The following is a 21705-nucleotide window of genomic DNA, read 5'->3' as shown; positions in this document are numbered from 1 at the left end:
GAGTGCCCTCTCTGGGAAGAGATGTCACGTTGCATGCATTATTGATGTATGTGTTATGAGGTTTTTATTATAAGAAATACAATTGGTGAGAATGCTTTATTTACCACATTCATAGGCTACTTTATTTGCTCTCTTGATCCGTTTTTGCCTATTTTGGTCAATAATTTGTTATTATTTTAACAAGTGACAAGTTCTCATAAAAGATTCATTTTCTAAGATTGTTTTTGAATGTAAAACCACATGTATACACATGTATATTTATAAGACAGATTTACAATACCTGACCACAAAATCCTATTTTGAAATAAAATGTAAGTTTATGATGCCTTTTGTTTGGACTTGAATATTAATTTTCATGCCTGACATATCAAGAGACATATTTGTCACCATATTTTGAAAATAGCCCACATAATCTTCCTCAAATTATAAGCACTTTTGAACATTGTTCGATTAAAGTCACTACCAATACTTTACTATTTTGATAAATAAATAATTCGTTTTTAAATGATTGAACATTAATAAGAAATTATTCATCATTGAATAAGAAACTCGAGGTCGATCAAGGCAAAAAAAATTTTTTTTTGTAAACAGAGATAGTCTACTAAAAAAAGTAATTCACAAACATCTAAAGCAATAGAAATTGAAGACAATAAATTAGTAAAAATAAATAGAAATAAGTCATATGAAACTTAAAAATAGTCACTTCATGAAATCAGTTGGTAACTTTTATATTTAAATAAATAAAAATGTATCAACAGAGCTGTTTTTGCATCTTTCTTGTTAAATGATGAACAAAGAGAGTCACAGATAACTTTAAATCAACACAAAAGCCTAAAATTGGGCTTAGAATCATGACTTTACATGGAATTGAAACTGGCCACGGAGAGTTCGCAGTTTTAACCTAGCCTATTGCCCAAATCAAAAACAGTACATTCATTATTAAAAAAAAAATTAAAGTTTAAATAAATTAGCCTACTTCAAAAGCACATGTTTTTCAATTATTTATTTTGCATGCGCTTACAAATGAGTGCAGCCACACACAGTGAACAGTAGAGGTCGCTGCTGCTCTCTTATCAGAGTTGGTGACGAGCGCACAGGTAGATTGAGTCTCGTTAGCGTAATCCACACTAACCCAACACAGATCAGCCTTCTGCCACAGGCATTGCAGCCTTTGTGTCTCATCTCCGAGTACGTTCTGCGTTAGGATAAAAACTAAGAGAGAAATCTATATGTTTCGGTTCGTAGAACAGTTGGAAAACTTATAATGTGGCTCATGGAAGAGATGTAAAGTACGGTGTTCATCCACTTGTTGATTGAATGACTCGCGGTTAGCTGACTAGCTCCACCGGCACACACACACACTCACCACAGGACTGGAAGAACACAACCTTCACTATGAACAGCGAAACCTGTATGACTAATCAGTATTTCTGGATAACGACTTGAATCGGGACGGTTGCGTTATCGACAGTCAGTGAGCGTTTTTTATTATTATTTTAGGAATAACGTTACTTGATTTTGATGGCGATACAAACTTAAACTGAATCATTTGGCTAATGCTAACATAAAGAGAGAGGTCAGATAAACCATAAACAAACAAGACTTAACATTTCTGTTGACATCGCGCTTCGTTTCAGGAATTTAAACATAACTAATTTGTATTAGTTTGGAAGTTTGTTTTGTGAATTTACTCTACACTTAATTAAATAACGCTCTTAAATGATGTCTTGACTAGAGGAGGAAACAACGCAACAAAGTATCCAGAGACGTCCATGTGATGTTCTTGTGGATTAACATTAACAGCTGCTGTTGATGTGGAAGACTGTGGGATTTTGACTTTGGGAATTGATACATCCACATTTGCATTTAAGAAGCCTACAAAAGACTGCCATATTCTGTTGGTTGAGAGACAGGTTGCGTATGAAATGGACACGATCAACCAATACTCCGGCTTTCCTGAAGGAGACCACAGGATATTTTACAGTTCAGAAAGATCTGGGAGTTTTGATGAACATCACGGTAATGGTGAGGGATGGAAAGTGGTGGATGTGACACTCTCTGGGGGAGCACCATGGGGTTTTACCCTTAGAGGTGGATTGGAGCACAGAGAACCTCTTCTTATAACCAAGGTAAGTCATCCGTCGTCTACAGTGACCTCAGGACTGTTGATCTAAATTTGGCATTGTTGTTTGAGAGAGAGAGAGCTCTGTAACTTTCAAGTAGTGTCAAAAAAGCATTAGTTACCTGAGAAAATAGTTGTAAAGCTATATAAATTATATATAATAATAGTTAGCCGATATATAAATGAAATAAGTGTTAATATTTTAACTTATACTTTAACTTTGGTTCAATGAAAGTTGGTAGCATTATTTTTATTCTAGATTATTAAGTGTTAAACTGTATTAAACTTTATTCCTAATATTCATATTCATCCTGTTATATATATATATATATATATATATATATATATATATATATATAATATAATCAAGATCAATATAATATATATGTATATCTTTACATCAATTGTATAGCGTATCAGATGTAGGATCTTGTCGGTTATGTTAAGTCTGGTGGGCTTGAATCGTTCCCCGGTTTTCACCGAGCGTTGGTGGTATAGTGGTTAGCATAGCTGCCTTCCAAGCAGTTGACCCGGGTTCGATTCCCGGCCAACGCAAGAATCCTTTTCTTCTGGAAGTTTTACTCTCTTGGAGTCATACAGTACTCACAAGAAAGCAACATGCAAAGAAAGAAAGTTCATTTTTTAAAATATGGGCAAAGCAATTTCTTTCTTTGTCCAGGAAATACAGGCTGTTCGACAGCATGTCTGCAGATATACACATGCATATGATAATGTCTAATCTTTCAGTCTCAAATCGGAACCATCAAAATGCAGTCACTTTGTAGAGAAACAGACAGTTTTTAAATTGATTTATCATAGGGCACCAGAACAGTTTATCTTAATCTGGTCTTCAACCGTGGACCCTTAGGGTTTGTACACCTAATTAGTCTATAAATCTGTTCTTTGTTATTTGACAGTACCAGAGTTTATGTCATGAGACATCATGAGACCTCATAGAAAGTGCTATTTAAAGTAAAGAGAGTGCACTTGTTTGTTTGGACAAATATTTGTAGCTTTATGTTGTCAGAATTTAAAGGAAAACCAAAACCGAACCCATATGCAAATTGAGTTGCAGAGGTTTTCAAACTGATCACGTTTGGTCAAATCAGATCACCCATGTACCACATAGTCTCCATCTTTCAAAGTCATAGAAACTATTTTTGGAGGAAGTCTATCATGCTTGGCAAGGCTGCATTTATTTGATCAAAAATACTTTTATAACCACAAAATTGTGAAATGTTACAATTTACTCTTAATTAATTTATGTATTTTTTTATATTTTGAAATGTATTGATGATGTAATGTGATGGCAAAGTTTAATTTTTAGCAGCCATTACGCCAGTCTTCAGTGTCACATGATCCTTCAGAAATCATTCCAATATGCTGATTAGGTTCTCAAGAAGCATTTCTTATTATTAATGTTGAAAACAGTTATTCTGCTTAATATTTTTGTGGAGACTGATACATTTTTCTCTTTGAATACAAAATTAAAAAGAACAGCATTTATTTTGAATATAATTTTACAACGTGAAAGTCTTTACTGTCACATTTGAGAGCGTAGGCTAAATGCTGTATAGACATGGCCAAAAGTTTTGGCAGTGACATACATTTTGTGAAGTTTGATGCTTAAGTTGTTGTGGTGTTGATTAGAGTTGTTTCTTGGTTAGACTGATTAGATGTATTTTTAAATAATTGCAAAAAGCTTAATTGGCCAAAATCTTTATCACAAAAACCCAAATTTCACTGTTTTTTGGCACTGGCACAAAATGACCAGCTAACATAATTTCACTAATCATATCATCAGCACATGGGAAAGTGTGAACAAGTACTAGTCAAGTGAAATCACACTATCATTCTGATTGGATTATAAGAATAGACTGATTGCTACAGTATAATCGGAGGGAAGAAGTGTGTTCTTGTGTTAGCAATGGTTACCTCCAAAGAAAGACGGGCAGCCATCATTGCTTCTCATCAAAATGGCCTCACATGCAAGGAAATTGCTGCAAAGAATATTGCACTTGAAAAGAACCATTTACTAGATCATCAAGAACTTCAAGGAGAGAGGTTCAGCTGCTTCAGGACGGCCCAGAGTGTCCAGCATGACCGTCTCCTCCTGAGTCGTCATGTCAAAATGACTTGTGTGAGAAGGTGTCGAGAAGGGCAACAAAGAAGACACTTCACTCTAAGAAAAACATCAAGGACAGACAAATTCTGCAGGAAGTACAATTGGACTGCAGAAGACTAGTGCAAAAGCTAGTTTCTCTGATGAAGGGTCTTCTGACTGTTTGGTACATCTACCCCTGGTTTCACAAACAAGGCTTAAGACTAGTCCCAGACTAAAATGCATGTTTAAGCTGTTTTAACTGAATGCAACTTGAACTGACATATCTTAAAATGTCACTGCCATTGTTTTGTCTCAAGATGCACACCAGTAATGTTTTATTTTTTTTATTTTTACATAAATGTCCTAATTGAACTAAAGTATAATCCTTGCTTAATTTAAGCCCTGTCTGTGAAACCAGGCCCTAGAAAATCAGTTGTCCAGAGAATAAAAGGTCAATGCTACCTTGAGTGCTGTGTCATGCCGTGAATCATCCTGAGACTATTCATGTGGTCAGAAAGGTTGCTTTTTATCCAAGGGAGTGAGATCTCTCACAATTATGCCCGAAAACACTGCCGTGGATAAATAATAGAGAGGTTTGCAGAGGTTATGAAGAAGGGTCAACACTGTAAATATGGACTTTTTGCACACATTCAATGTTTTTGCCAATAAAAGCTATGAAAACACAAAATTCATGGTTTTCCAGTATAAATAATCTTCTAATACTGAAGCAGCACATTTGCAAAAACACAGTTTTCTATATTGTGATTCCTTGAAAGGGTCTCCATTGTTCAACAACAATTGCATTTTAGAATGTAGGTTCTATTAATGTGTGTATTTTGTAGTTTAAACGTTCCATACATTCAAAGTGGAAATGGCACTTTGGTCTCTTTTGCAGTTTTTTTTTTTTTTTTTTTACTCATTTTGAACAGTGACCGAAACTTTTTTTGTGTGCTTTTCTGGTTACTTATCAACTCTGAAGGACCTTGCAGATAAAATTGGAAAGACTACTGGTTTCTCTTACTTTCAGTGTATATTTCATGCGTATGCTCTCCATTAAGTGCATGTCTTTCATTTTTATTTTTAACCCATTTTAGCTCACAGATTAGCTATAAAGAATGTTAAATAAGGGAGAATGTGACAGTTTCTAAAACTCTGGTGACCACCCTACATACAATAGTTTTGATGTGCATGTGACTTTCAGAAGTAAATTCCTGCCATTGCTGGGGTCTTTAAGGAGCTAAAACTTTAAGTTAGGTCAGTTCGTGGAAGCCTTTGATTTGTTAGCACAGTCTTTCAGAAGATGGTTTAAAGATTGAGTGGATCTGTGGTTTTTCACATCTCTGGACATTTATTCATCAAGAAACATTTCTGTGAGCCCTGCAGACCCCGTCACACTTCAGAAATTGGTAAGAGCGGTTAATAATGTACTGAAGCTTTTTACCCCCCTCATTGATGCTCTTAAAGTCTTGTTGTTTTTACTGGATCGTAAGATGGCAAATCTTGCCATAAATTAACCTTTGCACCTGTTTTTCAAGATTAAGGCTTGGTTGTCTTTGTTTTCATCGAGGTTTCTTTTCGTTGATTCATGACATTATAGTCAAGGTGTGTTTGGATAGATAGATCCAGATTCTGTTGATGCAGGAAACATCATATCTAAAGATGAAGACTGAACCCAGAACCATTAGTTGGTTCTGGGTCCACTCTGTATCCATTTATTCTGTTGGTTTCCAAAGCTTGACTCTCATCATATTGCAACATTTGTAGTGAGTTAATTTTTATTCTTGGCATATTGGTGTTTTTGACCTTGCTGTTCTCCCACTTGTGATGGAAAAGTACATACTTTGAGAATGAAGACCTGTATTGAGACACATCATATGGCCATAAAATTGTCTTGGTTAGCATTGAGAGACATTCTTTGCTACCTAAGCTCATAGTTTGCTTTCTTAAACATCTTTATTAAACTGAAAAAGGGAATCTCATCTTTTATGGTGCAAGAGGTTGTGGTTACTACTAGCTATTGAATAAAAAAAAAAACGGTTGGCTTACTATTTTGAACGTTCGGTTTTCATATACTATTTAGGATGGATGGTATGCAAATTGAGATTTCTGTGATTGCCATCTACTGTACATTTCAGAGATTTGTGAAATGCTCAACTATTGTTTCTTATTGTACTGGTCTTTTGAAATTAGACATTTAGTTGTCATGGTCTGGATTTCATTTAGGCATACATTAAGGGACAGAGTAAATAATGAGAAAATTATTTGTTGACAAGTGTCAAGAAAGAAGACATGTTTTATGAGAAATGTATTACGCCTCGAAAGGGAAAAAGCAAAATATAAAGATTGAAAACAGGGGACTGCTACAGAAGATAAAATAAGCAGCGGTAATAGACTGCAGGTTAAGGAGCAGTATTTACAGTGTTTAATTCACTTGATTTTCTTTGCTCACTCTGTTTTTCAGTGGATTGTCTCACTACTTTTCTCTGAGATTCCTAAGGCAAACTGGCAGTGCCAGGAACAGCACTGGAATGTTGAAGCTTTGCTTGATTATCCAAATGTATTGAATTATCTTTGACAGCCTGAAGCCTGTTGGACTTGCATGATACAGCATCTGGGATGAATTTAGATAGGATTATAGGAACCTGGGCTTCTTTGTGAAGGATGAGAGCATTATGGTCTTACTAAATTCCTAAAATAATTCCTCTGCACAAAGTGAGGTCATTGTAACCTGTTTGGCGACAGGCTATCTGTATATTTGTTAGTCTGTCTGTATGTGTGTGTATATGTATAAACTAGGGCTGAACGATATATTTTTTTTTAACCAAGCTCTTTATCTTCTGTATTATTTAACAAAAACAAGCAATAAATCATTGTATAGTAGTGGTGAGAATCTTTATGGCACCTCAAGATCTGATCTGATTCCAAAACTATTCTTGATCTACTTATTTTTCTTATTAATTAATCTTATTAATAAAAATTATTAACATGCAATCGTTTTACATTTTTATTATTTAATTATGTAATTATAAGTACTTTTTAAAATAATGACATATTAAAAAAAAGTAAAACAATTGCATGTTGATCATTTTTAATAGATAAACTAATATAGCTTTAAAACATAAAAGCCTGAGAAAAAAAAAAAAAAATGTACAAGCAAAAAATTAAGAGTGCGTTCAGTATTTAAGAATATGGCTGAACGTTTCCCATTCAAGAGCTGTGAGTGATTATTATTTTTTTTTCATCTTTACTGTTTTGGGATTATTCTGCACACTTCAAGTGTAACATCAAGCAAAGCATGCGTTTCTTACAGCGCATATCCTGTGCAGTGAATCTTGCGAATGTCCTTGTAATTCGCTTCAACCTTTCCGAACTTTATGAAAGATTATTTTATGGTTCGAGTGGTGTGTGTGAGCGAGTTGGAATGGGAAGCAAGCAAGTAGAATACGGGTGTTTCTAAAACACACGCAGCGTCATCGTGCACCTGAGGTTAAAACCTTTGTTCAGAATCGATCGAGAATCGTTGGAGAGAGAATCTTTTCTCCCACCCCCCTAGTTTGACCAACACAATATTAGATTAAACATAAAGGCCCGGTTTCACAGACAGGGCTTAGATTAGGCCTTAGTTCAATTAGGACATTCAAGTAGCTTTTATAAATGTTCCTTAGAAAAAAAAACATTTCTGTTGTGCATCTTGAGACAAAACAATGGCAGTGACATATTTTAAGATATGTCAGTGCAAGTTGCTTTCAGTTAAAACAACTCAAACATGCATTTTAGTCTAGAACTATCTTAAGCCTTGTCTGTGAAACCAGGAGAAACCGTTCTTTCCTGTAGGCCAGGCCTATATTCGTAACGTGCCAAGTTGATGCTTCCTCTGCAGACTGCTTTACTGTTGTGTGTCACGTGACCAGACTGTAATCGCAGCCGTTGCGGTTAAAAAAGCAAATTATATGATATTTGCGATATTATCGCAAATGCAATTAATCGTTCAGCCCTAGTAGTTCTGGCATGAACGCACAAGCTGGTTGTTTTGGTTAAAGTAACTGTGACAGCCAACTGTAAAAGGTGGCTGCTGTGTCGGTTGCGATGCTCGGTGACTGACATTATAGGTCATAATGACATGTGATGTCTGCGCGGGTGCATGGAGGTATGAAAATAGTTGACAGGCAGGTAGGACATCGTATCATTGCATTCGTTCCAAATTGGACGAAGATTTTATGGTCCTACGCCTATCACAGTCAGTACATATAAATGCATTTAGACCACTTAACTTAGTGATTGCTATCAGGATATGAAGAGACTTTCAACCAGCATTACAAAAGAATAAATCGCCTACCCTGCCTTTAAAGCAGCTGGTGCCACACCAGATACTGACTGCTACTTTTGATATTGACATATATATATTATTTATATATATATATTTTTCTGAATAATGCTAGAGTGTTGTGGATAATTGCCAGACTGTTGCTTTGAAGTTGCTAAGGTGTTAAGTAGTTTTTAGTGCATTGTCATGCAGTTGTTAGGGTCAAGAAAGTGCCAAAAATCCCTCTTTTTGCCTTTTTTATTGATTGTAAACTCTTATAAAAACACCTATTTGTTTTAACCATATTTGTCCATCCATAAGGTGAAAAACGGCTGCAGGAAGCAGCTTTATTTAAACCAAGTATTTACACAGAAAAATGGGACGAATTAAAATTCCCCTCATTCCTCTCATACTGTTTATTTGCCAAAGGTCTTCATCGCATTTATTTTAAATCCTCACTTTCAATAAACTCTAATAATCCTGTTTTACACTGCATGCATACTCTGTGTAGCCTTTCACACACCGCCCGTCGCCCGTGTTTGTTTTTCATTTATGCATTCTTGCAATGCACACAGACCCTAAAAGGGCTGCCATTTAATGAACGCATGGTAAACCTATTTGCGGACAATTGGATTCATCAGTTCAATCAGTTCAGGATTCAACCCCGACCCGTTGTGAGCAAATTTGATGCGGACGGCTCTTCACCTTGCATACTGAAAGCCATCAGGAAAAAAGTCTGTTAATGATAGTCTTTTTGTTTTGTTTTTTTACAGTAATTACTTCACTTGAGGAGTGGCAGGAACGAGTCGAATTTAGACAAGCTTTCATCAGTATTTATTTCAAAAGAGCTTGACTTTTAACTCGGCAATACATGTCTGTTCATGTTCAGAGTAAGAAGTATCAGGAAAGAGTATTTAGCCTCACTTTACATGTTTTGAAGTATTTCATGACCTTTGCTCTTATCTTTTCTGAACACTTGCTCAAAACAAACACACACATGCGCACGCATCCATTGTTTAGAGGGCTCCAAACTGCCAAAGGCTGCTGTGGAAATAATGGTGTTTGTTTAAAGAAACACACCACTTTGTGTAGGCTGTCCTTAGATATGGGGACGACAGCCATTTGTGGTCTGAAGGGAAGAGCACAACAGTTGTCACACTTTATAAGCAGCCTTGAATCTGGAAGCATTTTCCCATTCCCATGCAAGCACAATTTAAATAAGATAATAATACAATTAAGACAGCTTTCTTAATATAACAGGAGTATTCGCAAGAGTGCAGAATTCAGTGAGCTTGCACTTTAGAGATTGACAGCCTTAGTGATTATAAGGGAGTGCTCTTCTCTTGCTTTGTTTATTACCCATTCACAGTCTGAATACAAGTTTAGTTTTTCATGCTGCTAAGTACACTAAAGTTGATTGACAGCCACATTTATTTGCACAATTGAATCAGAAACTGATGATTGACGGTGATAACCAATGGACGAGACAAAACGGGACAAAATGTGTCTATAAAGTACTTAATTCAACAGTTTTTGCTCTGGTACTGAAATTTGTATTGAGAACTAGGGCTATGGCCAAAATCATATCAGTTGATATAGATAATTATCACGATAAATGTCAAATCTTTATTTCTTTCATGTTTTAAAGGGGTGGTATAATGCCCTTTTCAAAAGATGTGAAATAAGTCTTTGATGTCCCCAGAGTGTGTATGTGAAGTTTTAGCTCAAAATACCCCATAGATATTTTTATATAGCATGTTAAAATTGTCACTTTTTGAGGGTGAGCAAAAACGCAGTTTTCTTGTGTGTCCTTTTAAATGCAAATGAGCTGCTGCTCCCGGCACAGAGGGCGGAGCTACAACAGCTTGCACTCACATAGACATGCACTGAAAATTTAGCCTTTTATGTTCAAACCGAAGTCAGAAAGATGGAGAGACTCAAGAAGAAGTGACAACATGTAGACAGCATTTCTGTAGTTGATGAATTTATGTAGCTTATGTGTAGTCATCTTCTAGTCATTGATTAGCATATTTTGTCTTGATAATCTATAAATCGTGTTCCGGGGGCAGGATTTATGTAAATTTTAGGGTTGGTGATGTCACTAATCCATGAGGAAGCTTGTGTAGTCCCTACCAGCCGTTTGTTGTAGTCCTTAAAAAGCAATTTCTTTAAAAGAAAATATCTTCCTTTTCTTTGAACTTTGAGCGTTGTAACTTTGCAGATGTTGTTTAAGCTCAAACAGCAACATTACACACTACAACTAAAGTCAGAAAAGTGAAATCATGATCAACCACCCCTTTTAAGGCATAGTTTTCCTCTTGAGTGAAAGTCTCAGAAACCAGATGGTTAACTGTGATTTTAACATCAGAAAATGACAAACACTTGCCAAACAGGCAAACATTTCACAGATTATTACATGTATTCTCGCTTAGAAATGCTCATTTGACAATAGCTTGAGTATAATACAAATTCACAAAAACTGCTATAGCTTAATAACAAAAAATATTGTAATTCTAATCCCATTACTCCTTTAATACATTTAATGTCTACAATAATAATATAATCAAATTCTATATGAATATCCCACATTTCTGCCACAATCCCATGGTTTCAATTAGTATTACTACAGTAAATCATGGTAGCTAAATATTGCAGACTTGTGGATCGAAAAGCCTTCCAACTGTATCTTTGTGGTTCAAAGTTTCTCCTGTTTTCTGCGCTGTTGTTGAGAATGTCAGCGCTGAGAATGTCACATCGCTGTTTAGTTGTCGCGTGATCGAGATGATCAGCGAGTAAATGCATTTGCTCTAAGCTTACACTGCGGTGTGTTTCGAGCTGAGCTGATAAATGTTCTGTGTTCACCCAAGCAGCTTTTAGCATGTTTGCCGTTTAATACGCAACAGTGGCACCAGTGTAATGGTCTGCTACATGAGTGCGCAGCATTATTAATATAGGGCATAAACATTACATTGAACACTTTATCAAACTTTTATTTTATATTGAGAAAAACTATATTGCGATAATTATCGTTTTATCACCCCGCCCTACTGAGAACTGCAAAATTTCACTGGTATTGGTTCTGACTTAAATATATATATATTAAGTTGTTTAAGGTCGTAAGGAGACTCGAAATTCACAGTTGTTTATGGGAGTGTGCGGTCACTGCGGAACGCTTTTGCTGTGATTCCCTGTTTTTACAATAATTGCAGTTTCTCTGATTAGTGGATCTCTCTACAGTATTATGGGTAAGATAGTCCTTCACAGACAATTGAATAAAAAAAAACACATTATGTTCTACAGAAGTATAAGCCATTTATTAACAACCTCAAAGCTCATAGTATCTTCCTTGATGAGTGTATACATATATATTTTTTTTTTTACATCCGTTACCCTCCCTGTTTTTACAATAATTGCAGTTTCTCTGATTAGTGGATCTCTCTACAGTATTATGGGTAAGGTAGTCCTTCACAGACAATTGAATAAAAATAAAACACATTATGTTCTACAGAAGTATAACAGACTGATCTCATGAAATGGCGTATGTATGACACGCCAATTCGTATTTCCATTTTTGGCGTGTTATCAACACGCATAATCGATTTTCAGCGTGTTTATCAACGCCGGTGACTTAACGTTACATTACTGTATATATAAATATATATGACCTACCCCAACCGCGTCCCTAAACCTACCCGTCACTGGGGTTAATACCATTTATGAGTGTTCCCCTACCATCCTAGGAAAAAAAATATTGCTCCCCAGATGTAGATATACATTTTGTTCAGTTTCGCTCGGACATTTAACGGCGTACACATACACGCGGAATCACTCTGACGTTTAACGGCGTAGACATACACGCGGAAGATGACGGTTCGTTTCGGCGTGGACATACACGCGGATAGCTCAAAATGCGTATAAATAACACGCCACTTGACTTGAAAGTGGCGTGTATGTTTACGCAAAGTCATGATGTCATGTTGCAGAATAAGCCATTTATTAACAACCTCAGAGCTCATAGTATCTTCCTTGATAAGTGTATACATAATTTTTTTTTTTTTTTTTTTTTTACATCCGTTACCCTACACTGTTTTAAAACAAATCATGGTCTTTTAATTTTGCTTTAGTGGAGTACCAATATAAAAATTCTGTCTAGTAGGCCTACTGATAAGCCGATAATTCTTTTCATGTTATATCTAAAACACGATAAATGGCTGATATCAAAATTCAGTACTATTTTGTTTAAATAAATTAAACACAAAAAACTAAAACAAAAATATATATTTTTTAAATGCTTGGTTTATTTACTTAATATATTAAATAGCATGTCTGTACCGAATCGCTATATCTTGCATCCCTACGATGAATCTTTTGATACTTTAAACACACAAGGGGTTGTCCATACTCTTGAATCGCACTCATTAGCGCTCTTTAGGAGTGTGGATGTTGGGTATCGTAGGCCTCTCGATACATGGAATGTGATTGCAGAAAACTTTTTTTGAAATCTTTTTGATTATATTTTTTATTTTATTGCCTGGAGGGGAAAGAATTTAGCATTCCTAATGCTAAGCCACAAGGAGCTCATGGTCTTTTGGTTTTGCTAGGATACAATGTTCATTCAAAAGAGCTTAATGTTGTATCTGGAGTTGGCTCAAATTCTTTAGTGTACGATCAAGTTCAGCAGAAACAACAACAAAAGACATTAGTCATATTATTGTTCTGTACAGGCAGAGTCCTGTTATATGGTATTCTACGTACTCTTATTGTCAAGATTGACAATGGCACCATTGTGGAGAGGTGATGTCTCTCAAATGAACATTTGTTCTTTGAAAATTGTTTGTGTGTGTGTGTGTGTGTGTGTGTGTGTGTGTGTGTGTGTGTGTTTACCTGGTATGCCTTACAATATAGGGACTAAATATCCCCTCAAGGATGGTAATACCAGATAGAACAGACATTTTTTTTATCCCCATGTGGAAAACAGCTTATTAATCATACGAAATGAAGTTTTTTTTGAAAATGTAAAACTGCAGAAAGTGTTCTGTGATGTGTAGATTTAGGGGAATGGTTAGGGTCAGGGGATTAACTTTTGTACAGTGTAAAAATCATTGTCTATATGTGTGTGTTGTGTGCGTGTGTGTTGGGCGCAGCAGGATAGTCAGTAGCTGTAAAACTCAGTGCTCTGTCAGCATAGAGCACAGGACACTAGTCAGCAGAACTCCCTCATTCTTCTGAGCCACATCCTTCCCTCACCCCATCCCGTGCTCAAGACCCCTTGCAGAGACTGCCAGGTCATGGAGCTTGTTTCAAGCCCTTGAAAAATTCCTTAGAAATACCACCTGGTTGTTGGAGCTGTAGTGGTGTGGTAATCACATGACACAGTGGTGCCAATAATACCATGGTATTTAGATAGTACTTGGGTATTGCAAAGAATACTATGATACATGTCGGAAAAGGGAGTTTGTAGGTTCAACTTGTCAGCTTGGGTTTCCTCCAGCTACTCTGGTTTCCCCCATAGTCCAAAGACATGCATGATGGGTGAATTGGAGAGACAGAAAAACTGCCTGTAGGTATGAGTGAGAGTGTGTATGCGAGTGTGTCCTGTGTGAGCCCTGCAATGGACTAGCCCACAGTCCAGCTTGTTCTCTCACCGGCTGCCCCGAGATGCCTGGATAGGCATCAGCCTTCTTTACTACAATCCACCAAAATAAAAGTAACTTGAGGAAATTGTCTATTACTATTGTAATTACTATTATAATTATTATTAAGTAATATCCTAAGATATTTTTTACATCCATGTTTTAATTTATATAGCTGTGGGCAAAATATTAGTAGTGACATAAATGTTGTGTTTTACAAAGTTTGCTGCTTCAGAATTTGTAGGTTATTTTTTTCACATGTTTCTATGGTTGACTGGAAAACAATGGTATCATAAGATTTTAATATATGCAAAGAGTCCATATTTACAGTATTCACCCGTCTTCTCTGCAATTTGCTCTGGCATGCTATCAGCTTCTGGGCCATATCCTGACTGATTAGTGCTCGGAGTTGATCACAATTTGTGGACTTCTGCTTGTTCATTTGCCTTTTGAGGAATTGACCCTAGGTTCTCTATGGGATTAAGATCCAGGGAGTTACCTAGCCACAGATCCAAAATTTAAATGTAATGACCTCCGAGCCAGTTCATTGTGACACGGTGCCTCCATCATGCTCGAAAAATGCCCGGATGATCACCAAATTGCTCCTTGATTGTTGGTAGAAGTTGCTCTTGCAGGAAATTTTGATTCCATTCTTTATTCATGGCAATGTGTTTTGGGGCAGAATTATGAGAGATCCCACTCCCTTGGATGAAAAGCAACCAATCTTCTGCTGTCCAATTCTTGTACTTCCAACAGAATTTTTGTGTGCCCTTGATGTTTTTCTTGGAGTGAAGTTGCTTCTTTGCGTGGTAATACACAGTATTCTTTGACAAACCTTGAAGTACCATGCAAATGACACATGTGAATTTGGTAGTGAGTGTTGTAGGCCCTAGTACTTGAGACCGGACTCAAGTCCAAGACAATATTTTCATGGTCTTGCTCTTGTCACGAAATCTGCAGATATGTTTTATCATGCAAATTCATGATACTGAGAAGAAAATATTTTTCTTTTTTTCACTCTCACCTCTGCTTTTACCTCACATTCCCATTAAATAACACCCACCCTCATTCCTGATGATCCAACAGTGTTTTCTATGTTTATGTTGGTCTGATACCTCTCTTGTGAACATTTCCATTGTTCTAAGTCATTTATTCTCTCAGTATGGTGCGGAATGCCAGAGGGGGGCACCCAATAGCGAGCCTGTTTAACATTAACGTTTGAGGTTATTCTAAGTACTTCTTATTTCGGCCTCCTTAAAGTTTTCCTTGTTTTATAAACTCTGAGGGGGGCTCTTGAGTTTGGATGTCACAGAGTCCTGCTGCTGTTAAAATAATAAACGCAGGGAAGACCAAAGGAATAGCCACATTTGTGCATTCTTGACCAAGCACGTATACTCACTAAGATGGTTTATTAGGCTATATGGCCGATTGGCACTTGAATCTAACCACAGCTGGTGATTAAAGCTTGCATGCATTATTACTCCAGAGCTTAAAGTTGATCTTCTAAAAATATGTTGACCTTTTGCTAATAGCACCATGTAATGGTGTAAAAAAAGTGCATGCCTGTGTGTATGAAAATTATCTCCCCAGAAAGGATCAAGTTTGATGAGTAGTAGACCTGCAAAGTAAATAATGAACAGTCATGATCAACTTTGGGGTAAAGGCTCAAATAGCAGATAACTGGCTTACTGGAAGATAGAGCAGCATTACATATCATGTCAGGAATTTACTTTACTTTAGACCAAACCCCCTATTTGGCTTCATGTTCCCTGAAATCCTCTCTTTATGACAGAAGATGTATGATTAACTCGCTTCTAGCTCGGCTGTGGAGGTAAAGTGCTAATGTGGAAAGCTTATGACTTGCCCCCCTGTGCTGATTTAGAAAGGTGAACATGCCTTTCTCATTTGGTCATTTAAGGTTAATACACCTACAGCAATAATAATATATTTGGCACTAGAGTGCGTGCAGTTGTTTAGGAAATGCTCTAAGACTTCGTTCACACTCCACATTCATCTGATCAGTTTTTCAAATTGGATCTTTAAGACTGATTGTCCACCCTGTCATTTTGAATGTGATTAAAATAAGATCTGTTTGTTCAAACAATCCATATCCAGTTTACGTACTCTTAAGTTGGGCGATATGACCAAAATCTTATTTCATGGTATGATAAGTTTTATTTCACGATAGCGATTTATATCTCGAGATAGCTATTTTTATTTTAGTAAATTTTTTTTAATTAAAAATAAGAATAAAGAAGCAAATTGCAAACAGTAGGACAAATGCAATAGAGCAAAGATACAAATTAAATCAGCTACAGTAGGTTTATTTAACATAATAAGAAAAACTACAGAAATTGAATAATCAAGTGTATAACTAAAACACTGCATAGTCTTCACTGTATGAATCCAATATGAACTGATACTTATTAAAGATACAAAAGATTCATTCAAGAGCAGTAAGTGATTTTCTCTTTTTCTTTTGTTATTTGATTAAAGGTACAATTTGTAAGAATTTTGTAATAAAATATCCCAAAATTACTTGCACAGTGTGATATATTTCCTGCAGTTGTGTACTTACAATATCCCAAAAGTAGACTTTGGGACAAAATGAGAAATAAAACGAGGATCAATATCAGCGTGGCGTTTTCGAGATGCCGAGAGCTCCACGTCTGTGACAAACTCCGACTTGACAGAGACGCGCAAATGTACATAAAACTAATCAATGTTAGAATATGATCAGTATGTTATTCTAATGTTGATCTAGCTTATTGCTAGTCTCATACAGCCAACAAACTAACACATAGAACAACATTATTATAACTTTAAACACACTCAAATGCAGTTCAGTGTGATAGTGTAGACCAAGTGAAACAGCGCTGCGTTACCTCACAAGTTTAATTCGTCTAATAAACTGACCTGTGTGAGTATTAATTCAGCACTTGCGGGTATTTCGATAGAATGAAATGTCCTTATTCCTTTATATCCGTGGGACTCGCGTGTGGCGCTGATATCTGTCTCTCATTAGCAATCGCGCCCTGCTTCATACCACAGTCATGTTGAAAACATCAATGTATTCACTCATCCATAAACATTATTAGATCCTTCGGCATGACGGCAAGTTCCATAATTCCACTTATGCGTCATCAACCTACACCTTTGTTATTGTAAGAGGTTAGTGCCCCCAGCGGTGGAAAAAATTACATATTGTAGCTTTAACATTAATGAGACAGACAGCAGTTTATTACGCTGCTGTCCCTTTAAAACTAAATGCACTGATCCAATTTACTGACACGCATCTGATTTTCACCCAACTATTTACATTAATTTAAGACATAACCAACTGTTTACATGAATACTCCACACAACGTGTATTTTGACATTATTGTGCGTCTATCTGTCCATTCAAACACAATAAGATATGAAAGAGAACTGAATTCGCGTTCGCATGCTGTCTGAGAGAGGCGGCTTTCTGTGAACTTGCTTCAGCTGTGTGTTAAGCCCCGTTCACACCGCCAGCGATTTTGTCACTGCATGTCGCTAGTCTCTGTACAGTGAAGTCGCTTGTGGGCGTTGCTAGTGCTGTCGCTCTAATGTTATTGGTAGACTGCACGTCTGAGCATATCTATAGAAAATACAATCACAAGTGTTATATAAAACAAAGATATGATTCTAATTTGACTAGGAATTGGTCTTAAAAAGATTTAAAAGTAATATTATGCTGTTGGGAGAGTGTTGTTATATTAACCACAGCAGTGCGGTGCATTAAATATTTAACTACATTAACGATCGATCAATCAACAAATTAAACTCACTCATACTGTCAACAGTTACTAAAACTTCATTCGAATTTGACAAATAATAAATTTTCTTGTCCCTTATAATCCATATAATGCAGGGGAAGCTGTAAAATGAACTGCAGCAGTGCTGAAAACTTGCATCATAAAATTACAACACTCGAACTATAAATGTATGTTTTTTTCCATGCATCATTTTATTATATCCATGTATGTGGTTACAGTCAAATCATAACAGTGAAATCACCCTCGAACTCTTCTGTCTTGCCTGCACTCGAGACGGTGACGTGAGCTCCACTGAAGAGTCTTCTTTCCTATTGGTTGTCGCTAGCGAAAATCGCTTCTCATTTGCATAAAGTTGAAATTTCTGAACTTTTGTCGCTTGACACGCCCACATTCTGTCTCCAACGGTCACTGTCGCTCGTTTTGCCGGAAGTCGCCAGCGCTCCATTGGAATGAATGGGATCGTGTCGCTTTGTCGCTGTGTGACGCTGGCGGTGTGAACGGGGCTTTAGTCAGCGCGAACACATGGAGTTCTTTTTCACAACTTATTGCACTTAATAACTTTGTTAAACATCATACACATTCCGAATTCATGGTTGCATGCTGTCTAAGAGAGGCGACTTTCTGTGCACGCACTTCAACCAACCGCATTGAGTTCTTTTTCACAGCTTATTGCGCTCAACATCAAACACGTCCCACTCTTTATTTTCTCATTAATGCATGTTTCTTTATCACTCTTACGTGTATATGTCTTTTAGTAATGTGCTACCTGGAAATATTTACATACCGCGAAATAAACAATACAGTAAAATCTCTAACGGTAGACCCTTTATTCCATGGTCACGATATATACTGTCATATCGCCCAGCACTATCTACATTGGTTACTATAGTAAAAAACACTCCCTGAGAGTCCATGCATTTACTGCATCATGTAGCCTTTTAGAATACAGCAACAGAAATGGTTCCAAACAAAGCCGGCGCAGAACCGTTGCTTACGCAGAGTAACACACTTTCATTACGGAATTAATGATTTAAAAAAAAAAAAATTATAATGAATGATTCAATAACCCATTCATAAAGACAGTCACTTGCTTTGTTTCTGAATGAATTATAGCTGTTTTGAACAAATCAAAATGTAGACGATATGAAAAGCTTCAGGACCTGTCCATTACAGGCCCAAACCAGCCAATGCACCAGGCCAGCACAAAAACACACTCAGCAAGATATTGGGCCCTATCTTGCACCCAGTGCAATTGACTTTGTACACCGACGCATGTATCATTCCTATTTTGCACCCGCGCAAAGCGCGCTTTTCCCTCCACAGAAGCACGTCGCTAAACTAGAGAATGAACTTGCGCTCCCTGGGCGGTTCAGCGCAAAAAAGGAGGCGTGTTCCGGCGCAAACGTTCCTTCATGCTATTTTGATGGTTTAGAAAACAATTGCGCCACTAACCAGGAAAAAATAGTTTAAAGTCAGTGGTGCGTTGAGCATGTTATTCATATGCTATTTTAAGGGCACATGCTTGGCCATAATCAATGTAGCGTGTGCACAACGCGCATACACTTTGATTCTCTCATCTACACAGAAGCAGCAGTTTTCATTTTTGCAAATCATACATTATTACGATAGATAGATAGATAGATAGATAGATAGATAGATAGATAGATAGATAGATAGATAGATAGATAGATAGATAGACAATTTATTATAAAAGCATACATCTAGCTTACACATTTACCCAAATTATCATAAGCCTGTTTAACCGAAGTTAATTTGGGTGGGTTTCTCCATTTCAATGTAACTTCTCTCTTTTACGGCCGTGACGAGAGTGTTGCTCTCCTCGGCTGTGAACCGCTCCCGGCGTGCGCCTGGCAAATCCGCCGTTACAATAGCAATCCGCTATGGAAAAAGCGCGTCTGCTCTTAAAGGGAATGTGAGATAACGCTCTGATTGGTTTATTTCACGTTACGCCCAAACCACACCTATGAATAATGAAGCTACTTCAGACCAACCCATTTTAGATTTGCGCCTGGCGCAAGAGTCATTTATCCCGCCGGGAAAATAGCAACAGCGCCCAAGACCCGCCCACAAAGTTACTTGCGCTTTGCGCTTGACACTTGCGTTTCAGATCGTTAAAATAGGGCCCATAGTCTAATGATCCCAATTCCGCAAAAATAATGATTTTTGTCAATAATCAACACACTCCTAATGTCTAGCAAAAAGAAAACACCAAAAATTTGAAAACATTTGCCACTGCTCATGTCTATCGTGACATCACACCATGATACCGAAAAACATAGGTGTTGTTGTCATTAGTGTGTTTTACATATTCTTGCATATACTGTGTTTCATTATTCACTACAGAGCATGTACAATATAGTTTTTAAGTTAAAAAGTTAGAAAAAAATGTGACAGACTACTGCACATTGAGTATGACAACATATGCATTGTCCCAGATGACTAAAACAATTGAATGTGACCGTTCACACTGAAACGTTTGGATTGGATGTAAAAATCAGATTTCACTTAACTGATTTAAGTTGGATATGCCAAAAAATCTGATTTGTGCTCCCTATCTGAAGAAAGCCTAACCGCACTGCACTACCTGACAAGCTAGTCGTTTACAAAAGGTGAATGCTTGTCCGTATATTGTCATAGTTCGATTTCAGCCACACAACAAAGAGAGTGCTCTTAGTATAGATCTATTCATTTGTAGGTGATGCATGGTCATGAAACGGACAGTTTTTTTTCAGCCTGAGTGTATTTTGTCTGTCACAGGTGGAAGAGGGCAGTAAGGCCGCAACCGCAAGACTACAGGCTGGAGATGAACTCATCAATATCAACAACATTTCTCTCACCGGCTTCAGACAAGAGGCCATCTGTCTAGTCAAGGGCTCCCACAAGACTCTCAGCTTGGTGGTGAAAAGGTAATTTATCCACAACCTCACTATTATTTTTGGTCCCTGTTTACACCTAATTATAAGATCTCAGGGGATCTGATCACAAGCGGTCAAGCTGTTTTCACCTAACGTGCCTCACACAAATACAAATTTCTAGGGTATGAACATCATCATACATGCATAACTCACTGCGTCAGTGTTTACTTGCACTTTGATAAACAAGCACAGAAAGTCAACAGGCTGTTGTTTCCAAATATACTTTCAAATTTTAATCTCATTGCAGATGAGACTTTTTGTGCAGAATGCTCAGTTATTTTAGTAAAGCGCCTATCGTCAACTTCTTAAAGTCATCGTTGGTAAGGTTTAGAAATTAGAATAATTGTTTTAGCACAATGATTGATTGGCAGAAACAGATGTTAATATCAGGTGTGAACAAGGTCTTTGACATTTTCTCCTCTTAATGAAAAGATAGGCCTATTTGTGGTTGTTGACTTGCTCTTGCTTCATATAAAAGATGCACTAAATATTTTGAGCAGGATTATTTGCGTTCCCATCAATATTGTATTGCTCCATTAGGTAGAAACACCAGTGAATCAATGTACGTTACAGGTGGGTAGTGAGTGTAGCTGTTGGGGATTGGTGTTGTTTGCATCACTAGTTCAGCTGATGCTGAGGGAGCAGTTGAATTCCTGACAGTCCAGTTCTGCCAGATTGCTTTCTGGCACTTACAAGTTTAAATGAGAAATTCTGGCACTTACAAGTTTTAATGAGAAATTTACAACATTTTCAGTATATTTTTCATTATTGTCACAAATTAGTGCACAGTGATAAATTGATTAGGGA

General features: G+C 36.9%; 1 protein-coding gene across 4 annotated transcripts in view; it reads left to right on the top strand.

Annotated features, from left to right (window-relative positions):
• Window positions 1-1127: 1127 nt before the first annotated feature.
• The window catches only part of shroom2a (shroom family member 2a), a 50059-nt gene continuing 29481 nt past the window's right edge, over window positions 1128-21705 (top strand). For 2 of the 4 annotated variants that reach the window (XM_082137447.1, XM_082137446.1), the window contains exons 1-2: window positions 1128-2129; window positions 20741-20889. In XM_082137447.1, coding sequence (XP_081993573.1) covers window positions 1926-2129; window positions 20741-20889 — 353 coding nt within the window. In that variant the 5' untranslated portion in view covers window positions 1128-1925. Of the gene's footprint in view, window positions 2130-2566; window positions 5633-5659; window positions 5990-20740; window positions 20890-21705 lie in introns of those variants that run through there. The other 2 variants (XM_082137449.1, XM_082137448.1) reach the window with 2 other exon arrangements.

This window comes from Leuciscus leuciscus, assembly GCF_965113295.1.
Source record: "Leuciscus leuciscus genome assembly, chromosome: 14".
Lineage (NCBI taxonomy): Eukaryota > Metazoa > Chordata > Actinopteri > Cypriniformes > Leuciscidae > Leuciscus > Leuciscus leuciscus.
The sequence above is the reverse complement of the archived record's forward strand: the minus strand, read 5'-3'. Positions and strand labels throughout refer to the sequence as shown.